Consider the following 12,646-nt stretch of genomic DNA (forward strand, 5'->3'; position numbering starts at 1 on the left):
TAATGAATGGGTGTTGATTTTTGTCAAATGCTTTTTCTACATCTATTGATACGGTCATGTGACTTTTTTTCTTTAGCCTATTGATGTGATGGATTACATTAATTGAATTGTAAAATATTATAGGAAAAAGAATCCTGGAAAGATTCTGCACTCAGATTGCTTTTTAAGTTCTTGTTATATTTTAAAAATCTGAAACTAGAAATTATAGGCAGGACATTCTGGATGTGGAAAATGCAATGTTATAGGACTCCGATTAGTGGATGAATACGCGAAGGAAAGGCTTTGGACCTACATAAAAAGATTGGTGAGTGGAAAAATATTAATGTTTTTAATTAAAATATTTAAGTGCATTTTTTTTTCTGATTCCTTCAATCAACTTTTTCAGTTAACCAGCAGCTAATTGTTTGGCTAAGTGAACTTCTACTTTACTTCCTCCTATCCAGCTGGATCTCTGATAGTGGGTGTCTACTTGGTTGAACTTCTGGGTTTTTGCTTTCAAAGAGTTTGCTAGTAAGGCAGTAGAATCTTAGTTGATGAAATTTTTAGGCAGTATAAAGAAGTGAAAAAACTTTCGACTAAAAGCAAAAACAGTTGCAGGGAAAGGTTCTGGGGACTCACTGAGAAGACTTGCCTTACCAAGCGGTCTTTCACAAAAGTCTCTTCTTTCTTTTTCTGCTTAGAGTGTTCTCCTGTCCCCAACCATTCCTTTTTGCTTAACCTACTACTACTCCTATTCTTAGAAGAGATCCCAATCTTATATGTCTATAAAACAGCACAGGTAATGTAAATGAGTGAAGTGAGCAGAGTGGAGACTATGTTAGAGACAGCTGTTACCCAGGACCAACCAAATGTTGCCTTTGTTGGATGTAGGCTGGTTTGGGCAGATTTTTTTTAATAAAGGAATTCAAAGATTTGTCTTATAACTGCCCATTTTTCTATATTGGCAACTTACTCAAATATTTTAAAAAATACATTGCAGACTCCCCCAAAAATGTGCATGTTGAATGAGGCCTGTGGGCTTCCAGTTTATAGACTCTACTTTTTAAAGCACTCTCAGGCAGCTTTTTCCTGTCGTAGTATTTGTGTATATTTGTGTACGTCAGTATTGCATTTAGCATGTTTTTTAATGATTATTTCCCATCTACTGAAAGTGAATTATACCTTGAGGGCAGTATCCATATAGACAACATACTACTCATATTTAAATTTCCAGCCCTAGTATAGTGCCTAGTATTTGGTTAATTTCAATCAGTGTTTGGGTAAATGAACAAGCAGACACATTTGTTAGTTTTCCTCTTTTTTTTTTTTTTTTTTTTTTTTTTTTTTTTTTTGAGACGGAGTTTCGCTCTTTTGCCCAGGCTGGAGTGCAATGGCACAATCTCGGCTCACCACAACCTCCGCCTCCCAGGTTCAGGAGATTCTCCTGCCTCAGCCTCCCAAGTAGCTGAGATTACAGTCATGTACCACCACGCCAGGCTAATTTTCTGTTTTTAGCAGGGTTTCTCCATGTTGTTCAGGCTGGTCTCGAACTCCCGACCTCAGGTGATCCACCCGCCTCGGCCTCCCAAAGTGCTGGGATTACAGGCGTGAGGAGCCACCGCGCCCGGCCCAGTTTTCCCTTTTTTTTTTTTTTTTTTTTTTTTTTGAGGCAGAGTCTCGGTCTGTCGCCCAGGCTGGAGTGCAGTGTCGCGATCTTGGCTCACTGCAAGCTCTGCCTCCTGGGTTCATGCTATTCTCCAGCCTCAGCCTCCTGAGTAGCTGGGACTACAGGCGCCTGCTACCACGCCCGGCTAATTTTTGTATTTTTAGTAGAGATGGGGTTTCACCGTGTTAGCCAGGATGGTCTCGATCTACTGACCTCGTGATCCGCCCGCCTCGGCCTCCCAAACTGCTGAGATTACAGGCGTGAGCCACTACACCTGGCCCAGTTTTCCCTTTTTTACTGGGTAAGAGATTGAAGTCACTTGAGTAAATGTTGAGCAAAATTGATGTTAAAGATTCAATACTTAGACATGAATATCTAACATAAATGGAAAGTTGAAAATTCTAGTACAGAATATACATCAATTAGCCATGTTCACTAAAGTAGACATGAACACTGACTCCATTTTTTGAAGATAGTCTCGCTCCTTACAAATAATAAAGGAGAATGTATATATGAGGAAACATTTAGAGAGTGTATTGAGTGTCCCCCAGTTTCAGAGTTAATCCATTTAAAAGATACATAATCTGCAAAAGTGCCTGCTTGAGCAATAAATAAATACTAATTGAATGAGGAGCCACCTTCAGTTGAGGGGTAAGGTGTGGCTTTAGGCAAAGTCTGGCCACAATATTATGATGAAGCTATGAAATCAAATGTATATTTAACAAACGCCCATGATATGCTCAAAACTGGAGTGGGGGAAATTTAAAGGTAAACAAGGCACTGTTCATAACGTAACAAAACATATAACTAAGGTTTAGAAAAGGCAAGTGTAGTACAGTGAGTCAAGTATTATGATGGGTGTTTAGTACAGAATGCTCTGGTAGTACATAAAAGAGGCATCTGATACATTCTTGATTGATCCAAGAACACATACTGAAAGAAGACACATCTAAGGTGAGATGTGAAGGATAAGAAAGTATAATTGGCCAGACAAGAGAGACTGGGGTAGTAGGAAGTATTCCAACCAAAGACAACAAGTGGCAGTTGCAGATGTAGAGGTCAGAGAATATGGTGCGTTTTCTCAGAATGAATCAAAGACATAAATGTAAGAGCTGAAATTATAAAGCTCTTAGAAGAACACATAAGGGTAAATCTTCACAACCTTTGATTAGGCAGTAGTTTCTTAAATATGACACCTAAAGCACAAGCAACCAAAGAAAGAAAAATAATTTGTACTTTAAAGTTAAAAATGTTTATACTTCAAAGAATACTATCAAAGTGAAAAGACAACCCAGAGAATGGGAGAAAATATTTGAAAATAGTATATCTGATAAGTGTCTAGTATCTACAATATAAAATGAACTCTTGCAATTTTGCAATAACAATACAATTTTTTAAATGGGCAAAGGAGGGCGAGTGTGGTGACTCACACCTGTAATCTCAACACTTTGGGGGACTGAGGTGGGTGGATCTCTTGAGGCCAGGAGTTTGAGACCAGCCTGGCCAACAGGGCGAAACCCTGTCTCTACTTGAAATACAAAAATTAGCTGGGCATGGTGGTGCATACCTGTAATCCCAGCTACTACTTGGGAGGCTGAGGCACAAGAATCGCTTGAACCCAGGAGGTAGAGGTTGCAGTGAGCCAAGATCACACCAGTGCGCCCTGGCATGGACAACAGAATGAGACTCTATCTAAAAAAAAGCACACACACAAAACACAATTTAAAATAGGATTTGAATAGACAGTTCTCCAAAAAAGATATACAAATGCACAATATGCATAAGAAAAGATGCTTAACATCAGTACTCATTAGGAGAATACAAACCAAAATCACAATGACATACCACTTCACATCTACTAGGATGGCTGTAATAAAAAAGACAATACCAAGTGTGCTGAGGATATGGAGAAATTGGAACCCTAATACATTACTAGTGTGAATGTAAAATGGTAGAGGTGCTTTGAAAAACAGTTTGATTTTTCCTCAAAATATTAAACATGGTGGTACCAGATGTTCCAGCAACTCCACTCCTAGGTATATGCCCAAGAGAATTGAAAACATGTCCACACAAAAATTTATACACAAATATTCATAAGCAGCAGCATTCATAATAGCCAAAAATTAGAAACAACCCAAGTCTATCAACTGATATGTAGATCAACAAAATGTGCAATAGCCATCCAGTATAATATTATTCAGCCATAAAATGAAATGAAATACTGATACATGCTACAATGTGAACCTTGAAAACTTTATGCTAAGTGAGAGTAGCCAGACACAAAAGGCCACATATTGTATGATTCTGTTTATATGAAATATCAGAATAGGTACATTTATAAAGACAGAAAGTAGGCAGGCATGATGGCTAACACCTGTAATCCCAACAGTTCGGGAGGCTGAGGCAGGAGGATTGCTTGAGGCCAGGAATTCAAGACAGCCTGGGCAGCATAGCAAAACCCTATTTCTACAAAAAAAATTAAAAATTAGGCAGGCATGGTGGCACAAGCCTGTGGTCCTAGCTACTCAGGAGGCTGAGGCAGAGAGATCACTTGAGACAAGCAGTTTGAGGCTTCAGTGAGCTATGATTGTGCCACTGCATTCCAGCCTGGGTGACGAAGCAGGACCCTGTGTCTTTAAAAAAAAAAAAAAAAAAAAAGGTAGATTAGTAGTTGCCCAGGCCTAGGAGGACTAGTAGGAAGGGAGAATTGGGATTGTTTGCTAAAGGATATTGTGTTTCTTTTTGGGATGATGAAAATGTTCTAAAATTGGTTAGGGTGTTGGTTGCACAACCTTGTAAATACATTAAAAACCACTGAGTTGTATGTAGTAAAGGGGGGAACTTTATGGTATATCAATTATGTCTTCTAAAAAAGGCAACTTAGTATGCTTTTTGGCATGAGTTGGGGTTGAGGAATATGAAAAGATAATGCTGACTGAGTTGGAAGGATTTGGGTGAGTTTGGTTGAAAAGCTTTGACAGAGATAATATGGCAGTTGGGAAATATCCTAAGAACATATAGTGATTACTAAGAGCATAGAGGGCCCAGTTGTGATTGGATGCCATACATTTATAGTAATACTCTCTATTTTGTCTTTTTTTTTTTCTGCATCATCTTGAGCCAAAACTTAAGAGTTGATCTACTTCTGGTGTATAGAAAGATATAGTACAAGAGAATTGAGTGCTGGCAAAAGAACATTTGCAATGTAGCCGTCGAAGCTAAGCTGGACAGAGAAGGGGAAATCAAGGGCCATAAGAATAGAGGTTTGCATGTTTAAAGGTCAGTTGTAATAGGAGAATTAAGAGAGCTGAAATGATGGGAGATGGTGGTAAGAGATTTTTGGCTATGAGGTTGATAAACCAAGCAACCTGATGTTTTAAAGGAACCAAGGGTTTTGCATAAAGCCTGTAGCATGGAAAATGAAATGGGCAGAATCTCACCTCTCAATTCTGAGGTGTATGGTTGGAGAGGGAGTGGTGGGGAAGGAATATGCTGCATCTCTATGAAAAGACTTAGGGAAGTGGGGTTAGCATGTGTAAACTAAGAAAAGGGCGCTTGAAAAGAGCCAACCCCAGAAACCAGAAGTACAAATATGCTTCCAGCACTGTCCAACACATTTAGAATAACATAGTCACATTGGTGTGATCATCCCTATTACTGGGAAAGATTACTAGAGCAATCTTAGTTGAGGAACATTTCTTCAGTTCCACCTAATTTCCTTTGTTCTGGCCATATATTGACCATAGCAATGTTCTGATTATGATCTGGCCTACTAGATGACTACAGAGAGAGAATGTGTTCACTGGTCAGTAAGTATCTGGTGCGCTTAATATAATTCTCATTACAATCTTTGTAATCATTAAAATATTTTAAATTGGCACTCTTTTATGTATCAATTTTTTTCAGTGAGTGGTTAGTGTTAGAGGGAATTTTGGGATTTCCAAAGCTCAGGACTAGACCCTGGTTCAAAGTGTAAGTGGCAAAGTAATACCATTTTTGTGAGGCTTCCTGGTAGAAGCTGGATAAGTCCCCTCTACTAAGAAACATCTGCATGATAGACCTGTTTATATAAAGTGCAGTGAAGAGCCAAAGTTGTATATTGCTTTGCCTTTGAACAAATTTCTCTTCTTTCCCCTTCTAGAGCAGCATTCATCACATTTCTTAAGTGCTTTGCATAAAATTTCAAAGTTCACTGTGACCCCCGTACTGGGACATCATCAGGCACAGATGCTACATGTGAAGGGCTTTTGGCAGTCAGTGGCTTGGTAGCCATGATTCCATTTGAATCACTCCCTCGTGGACCATATGAAACACATTGTCCCAGGATCCCAGACATATTATTGGGAATCATTGTATTTTCCAACTTACTGGACTAGTTTAGAGGCTTTTGGGTTTCACTGCACTTTTCTTCATTTCCTTCTTTTGTTGATCTTGGCCCCTTAACCTTCCACCCACTTTATTACTCATCTCTTAGGGACCTGACTACTCAGTAACACTGAGAAAAATGTATCTGAAACCATATGGGTTTGAGTACAGCAAACTTAAGAGAGGGGAAATAAAAAAGGAAAAAATGTGTGTTCTCTGAACTTCCTTTGTTTATATGATCTGTTTATATGTTGTTAAGGTTATGTTATCCAGCTGCCTCCCCACATTTCAGAAATGACTAAAGATATCTGGAAAACACTCTAACAGGGTCATGTTGGCATAGTGAATGAAAAGACACTTCATTTGTCCCCGCACCAGATAATATATCTTCTTTTGAGGCATAGGAGCAATGCCAAGAGCTTTAAATGCTGAATCTCAAGGTTCTTGAAAGGCCATTGACTTCTAGGGATTCTTTTAGAAAGAAACCAGTCAATGCCAGGCGCGGGGGCTCACACCTGTAATCCTAACACTGTGGGAGGCCAAAGCGGGCAGATCACTTGAGGCTAGGAGTTCAAGACCAACCTGGCCAACATGGTGAAACCCCATCTGTACCAAAAATACAAAAATTAGCTGGGCATGGTGGCACGTACCTGTAATCCCAGCAACTTGGGAGGCTGAAGCACAAGAATCACCTGAACCTGGGAGGCGTGGGCAACAGAGCGAGACTGTGTCAAAAAAAAAAAAAAAAAAAAAAAAACCGCCAGTCAAGTGAGTTCCTTAAGGTATATACCTGGTCATTTGAATGTTTGCTCACTATGGATAGTCTATATGATCTAACAGATATTACAGTTTTCTTTTTGTAGAATGAACATTGGCATTGGTGTGAGGTGATGTTAGCAGCCGTTAAAGCCCAGGCTTTAATCTGGTATTTGTATAATGTGAATTAAAACTTAAGTACACTTGAGTCAGAGTTATTCAGTAAAACATGTAGAATGGAATTTTGTGGCATTTATTAGAGCTATTCCACTTGTTAACACCTTATCTTGAAGGAACTGAAAAGAGGTAGCAAGTGTTCCTGCAGTAGAATAAAGTGCTTACTCTGGTTGAGTGAGAAGTTCCTCTCTACCTTGCATGCTCTACCCACTGTAATGGGTAATATTTGTACAAAGATGTGTTTTTCCCATCAAGCTATTTATGGAACTTGGCCTGCTAAATAATAAACTTAGAAGTGAGAATAAGTAAGAATAAGGAATAAAACATCAATGTTATCTTTTGGAAATAAATCACTCCATTGAACATGGAGAATGTGGTCTTCGTGTCATCGGCATTTTCTTCATATTTCCGCTTCAGTGGAATGATCCTGGCTCTACTTTGCTGCTGTGCATTCCTTTTAATTGCTGTTTCACTAGGTCTCCTTAGCAGCAGCACCTGAAATAACTCCTGAGGAAGCTCCTAAGTGAATTCTCATAATTTGCTTCTCAATTCTCCCAGTTGATTGAGGCACTCTTTTTCTTGAGTGCTTTGCAGTTCTACGTAAGTGGCTGATGTTTGGGGTCACTGCTGAATGTTTTGTTTGAATATCCCTTTCATGATGAAGGGAAGGCTGCTGCTTTTAACTACATGGGATGATGCCCTTGGTGGTAAGCCTTGAAAGGCAAAAATCGTTTGTCATAGTGATATGCTAAATGAAATTATTCTTTGTCACTTTGTCCTTTTGTCCGTTCAGTCTGATAACCTCAGTTCTTGTGATTTGTTTGTTTTCTTCAATTAAGCTTAGTTGTTTCCTGTACCCAGGTGCATGCTATTTCTGCTCTTGGTTATGATGGTATGTGGAGCATATTTCTGACCTGGAAGTGTGGTTTCTTTGACTCAGAGCCACATCAGCATGCCTTCCATCCTGTACTTCCTTTGCATTATTTCCTTTTGGAGGGCTCAGTTTGCCACCATTTAATCTACAGATGATTCATCTGGGACTGAGAACTGGTAATGCTGTAATAACAATACCTTTCTTTATATAATACTCAATGCACTTACTACCTTAGACTTTCTCTGTTTATGAAGCACTTTCATTTTAATCCCTCACAGTAACCCTTTGCGTTAAGTCAGCAATTTTGTCTTAGTCTAAGATGGTGAAATTGTAGCTCAAAGAGCTTAAATAACTTGCTCAGAGTGGCAGTGCTTCTGAGTTACCCTGCTTAACAATTTCTACAGGAAATGAATACTTTTGAAGATACTCTGGATAAATAAAAAGGAATTTTCCAAACCACATCCCAGTTGTTAAAACCTAACTTGTTTTCAGTCTGGTCAGTTGATGAGACCAAGATTAAAAGGCCCATTCACCATACAGTTTAAATTGATGTGTCCAAGTCAAGAAAATAAATATTTAGGTCAGTTTTTATTCTGTTGCTTATGTGATAAAGTTCAGGAAGGCTGGCTCTTAAATTAGTGGAACTTGAAATGGAAGTAATTAAGCCATTAATCTTTTTATTACTATTCTCTTTTCCTTTCAGAGAGATGGAAAACTTGATGACTAGCTCCACCCTACCGCCCCTTTTTGCAGATGAAGATGGCTCCAAGGAGAGTAATGATCTGGCTACCACTGGGTAAGCAGCTGCTTTGGGACATTGGACTTCTCCATAGGCCTCAAAACAAAACTTCTAACAAAGGAAGAAGTCCTAAAGAGGCAGTTTTATATCATAAGAATAGAGGGTGCATTTGTTTCACTTTGCAGAGAGAGTGACAGCCATCATAAACCACTTTGTAATCTGCATTCAATTATCTTTTGCAGTGCTCTGGTTTTTGTGAACTGATACAACAATATGTGGAATCTAGCAAACATTGGTGACTCCAGTTAAGAAAATTATATAGTCACCATTAAGGAAATACCTGCCACAGAGCTAGCTCTAAAAAACAAATGCATTTTCTGTTCAAATTGCCATAGATATTAAAATAGTTTTTTCCCAAAGATCAGATTTTTTAATGTGGTTCTTTATTCAAAATGCTTAGTAACTTCAGCTGACTTCTGTTCTTTTCCCCATCCCACCTCGTTCTCCGTTCTGTGGGATCTTTTGAGAAATATGTAAAGAGATACAGAAAAGGGTTAATAACAGTAGTCTACCTCTTCCCTTAAAATCTCTGTTCCACTTGAATTTTTGTCCTTTCTAGATATTTAGAGGTTATTTGGCAAAGAGAAAATGTGTTCACTAATAGACTGAAGTGCTAGCTAATCCCTAAGATGAATTATTTTAATATTCTTTGGAGCTCTTTAAAAAATAGGCTATACTTTGTAATTCTGTTTCCTTCCCTCACATTTATTTCTCACCTCGTTGATATCCGCCTTTGACCTCACTACTCAGATGAAAGTATTCTCCAAGACTTTTCTAAAGGCTGCTTAGTTACTATATTCATTCAGTAAAAACTTTCTGAGTATCTACTATGTGCCATTGTTCCAGGCATTAGATAGAAAGCATTGATCAAAACAGATAAAAATCATAGGCCCTTTAAAGTTCAAATTCAACTTGTTGAATCAGACAATAAACAGGATAAATAAGTAAAACACATATTATGTTGATAAGAACTATAGTTTTGTTGTTTTTTTTTTTTTTTGAGACGGAGTCTCGCCCTGTCGCCCAAGCCCTGCCTCCCGGGTTTACGCCATTCTCCTGCCTCAGCCTCCCGAGTAGCTGGGACTACAGGTACCCGCCACCTCGCCCGGCTAGTTTTTTGTATTTTTTAGTAGAGACGGGGTCTCACGTGTTAGCCAGGATGGTCTCGATCTCCTGACCTCGTGATCCGCCCATCTCGGCCTCCCAAAGTAGAACTATAGTTTTAAAAAAGAAAAAAGTGGAGAAAAGGGATAGGAAGGGTTTGGGGATGCAGTTTTAGACAGGATGGCCCAGAAAGTGTTTAATGAGAAAGTGACTTGAATAAAGACCTGAAGGAAATAAGGCAACTAGCATGCAGTTTTCTGGGGAAGATTATCCTAGGCAGAGGGAGCAGTAGGTGCAAAAGCCCTGAGGCAGGAGAGTTTCCATCTTACCGAAATAGCCAGGAGGCCGGTGTGGCTAGAGCACACATAGCAGCAGAAGAGGCAGTAGAGGATTACATCAGTGCTTCTCAAACATGAATTGCCAAGAGAGCTGATGAAAATGCAGATTCTGATTTAGAAAATATGAAGACCAGAGATTCTACATTTCTAACAAGCTCCCAGAGAATGCCAGTTCTGTTGGTATGAGACCCATACTTTGGGTAAGAAGAGACTAGATCATAGGGATCAAAATGTTTTTTAGAGATCAAAATAAACCCTTTAACTTTTACTCTGAAGTGGGAGAGCATTGGAGGGTTTCAGGCAGAATTATATGATCTGACTTACGGTTTAATAAGATCCCTCTGACTGTTGTATTGAGAATAGAGTGAAGGGAGCAGGAGCTGGAACGAGGAGACCAGTTAGGAGGCTCTTAAAATAATTCGGGAGACAGATGATAGCCTGAAGAACCATCATCGGGTGACTTTCACAAGAGTGTTTTTGGTGGAATAGTAGGGGCAAAAACCTCATTGGAGTGTGTTTCAAAAATAATGGGAATGAGGGGTAGTGAGAAGTATAGAATTCTAGATATATTTTGAAGGTATACCAAACAGAATTTGCCTGAAAGAAAGGATGAGGAATGTAAGAAAGGAGAAAAAAAGCAGTCAAAGACAACTCAAAAGTTTTGGCCAAAGCAACTGGAGGGATGGAGTTGCCGTTAGCTTAGTTGGGGAAAACAGAACAAGTGTGGGAGGGAGTTGTAGGAGCTCAGTTTTGGAAATTTTACATTAGAGATGCTTATTAGATATCTAAGTGGAGATGTCACATATGCACTTTGATATCAGGTTCTGCTATTAGGGGGATGTTTAGGCGAGACAGAAAGTTGGGATTTATCAGCATATAACATTCAAAGCCACGAGACTGAGTGAGATCACCAAAGAAATGAGCACTCTATGGATGGAAGAAAGAAGAGATCTAAAGCCTGAGCTCTGGCATACTCCAGCATTTAAAAGTCAGACAGAGGCCAGGCACAGTGGCTCATACCTGTAATCCCAGCACTTTGGTAGGCTGAGGTGGGTGGATCACTTGAGGTCAGGAGTTCGAAACCAGCCTGGCCAACATGGTGAAACCCCCGTCTCTAATTAAAAATACAAAAATCAGCCAGGTGTCGTGGCACGTGCCACCACACCCAACTACTTGGGAGGTTGAGGTGGGAGAATTGCTTGAATCCAGGTGGCAGAAGTTGCAGTGAGCCGTGATTGTGCCACTGCACTCCAGCCTGGGTGACAGAGCAAGCTCTGTCTCAAAAAAAGAAGAAAAAAGAAAGAAAGAAAGAATAGGAAGAGTCAATAGAGTCTAAAACAAGTTGCTAGAAAGGTAGCAGAAAAGCCAGAAGAGTGAAGGGTCCTGGAACCCAAGTGAAAAAAAAAAGTATTTCAAGGAAGGGGAAAAGATCAACGTGTCAGATGCTTCTGGAACATCAGGTAAGATGGGGGCTGAGAAATGACACTGGATTTAGCATGGGTGTCATTGGTGGCTTTGACAAGAGTTGTAAACACAAATCTCCTTTGAAGTGGGCTTAAGGGAGGAGAAGTCAGTAAGTATAAACAAGTTATTTCCAGGGGTTGTGCTATAAAGGAAAGGAGAAAAATTGGGACCTTAACTGGAAGTGGGATTGAGTTTTTTTCTTTTCATTTTGTTTTGTGTTAAGAGAATTAATGTCATACGTATATGCTGATTAGACTGATCTTGTAGAGAGAAAAGAATTTATATTGCCAGAAAGGACAGAATTGCTGAAAATCTGCCCCTGGGTAAACAAGAGTATGTGAGATCAAGGGTGCAAATAGAAGGGTTGTTGGCTTTAGCTAGGAACATGGATAGTTTATTCATGGTAACAAAAGATCCCCCTTTTTTTTTTCCAGTCTTCGTCCAACTTGTCATCAAGAAGGCATGTGCTGCCTTGGCCATTCCTGTTCACTTAAGTCAGGGATTCATGGGATTCTGTTTTCCCGTGTGAATTCCCAAGTGATTCCTGTCCACTTAAGTCAGGGATTCATAGGATTGCTACTCTTTCCCAAACCTAGTTCTTATATTTTACCGAAATAAGAATGTACAAGAATTAGTAACTTAAAAATTGATGGCACAGTTGAAATGAAAATCACAGTGAAAGAACAAGTTGTCTAACACATCCAAAATGATTGAAATATTTGGAAAACAGCCCTGCAGAGATCAAACTGGATCTCGATGGTACCTCTTTTCAGCGAAAATGATTGGCATTGATTTCATAGCTTCTTTTACTTAACCTTTTTTAAAGGACCTCAAAAATGTAGGAATCTCCTGCTAAAATCATCTATTATGTTTCCTAGAAAGGGTCAGAAAAGTATAATTGCTTTCAGTCCCAAGACAGTCTGCTTCCTGTTTTCATCCATTTCTCGGTCCACTGTAATCTGGGATTTATTCTCATAATTCCACTAAAACTATACTTAACTAAAATTGGCAGTGACCTTCAGGTCTTCAAATTTAGCAGATACTTTTTGGCCTATCTTATTTAACATCTGCAACTTTTTACTTGATTAGCCACTACCCTTCTCAAAAGTCTTCCTGCCTTGGCC

At 39.3% G+C, this 12,646-nt stretch overlaps 1 protein-coding gene and 1 long non-coding RNA gene across 4 annotated transcripts in view; one reads left to right on the forward strand and one right to left on the reverse strand.

Annotated features, from left to right (window-relative positions):
- HMG20A (high mobility group 20A) overlaps positions 1–12,646 on the forward strand; it is a 70,518-nt gene that overhangs the window by 33,962 nt on the left and 23,910 nt on the right. For 2 of the 3 annotated variants that reach the window (XM_050799999.1, XM_050800000.1), the window contains exon 2: positions 8,521–8,613. In XM_050799999.1, coding sequence (XP_050655956.1) covers positions 8,525–8,613 — 89 coding nt within the window. In that variant the 5' untranslated portion in view covers positions 8,521–8,524. Of the gene's footprint in view, positions 1–1,729; positions 7,994–8,520; positions 8,614–12,646 lie in introns of those variants that run through there. The other variant, XM_050800001.1, reaches the window with a different exon arrangement.
- LOC126960079 (uncharacterized) overlaps positions 1–12,646 on the reverse strand; it is a 57,956-nt gene that overhangs the window by 8,285 nt on the left and 37,025 nt on the right. The window lies entirely within an intron of this gene.

Source organism: Macaca thibetana, chromosome 7, assembly GCF_024542745.1.
Source record: "Macaca thibetana thibetana isolate TM-01 chromosome 7, ASM2454274v1, whole genome shotgun sequence".
In the NCBI taxonomy this organism is placed as follows: domain Eukaryota; kingdom Metazoa; phylum Chordata; class Mammalia; order Primates; family Cercopithecidae; genus Macaca; species Macaca thibetana.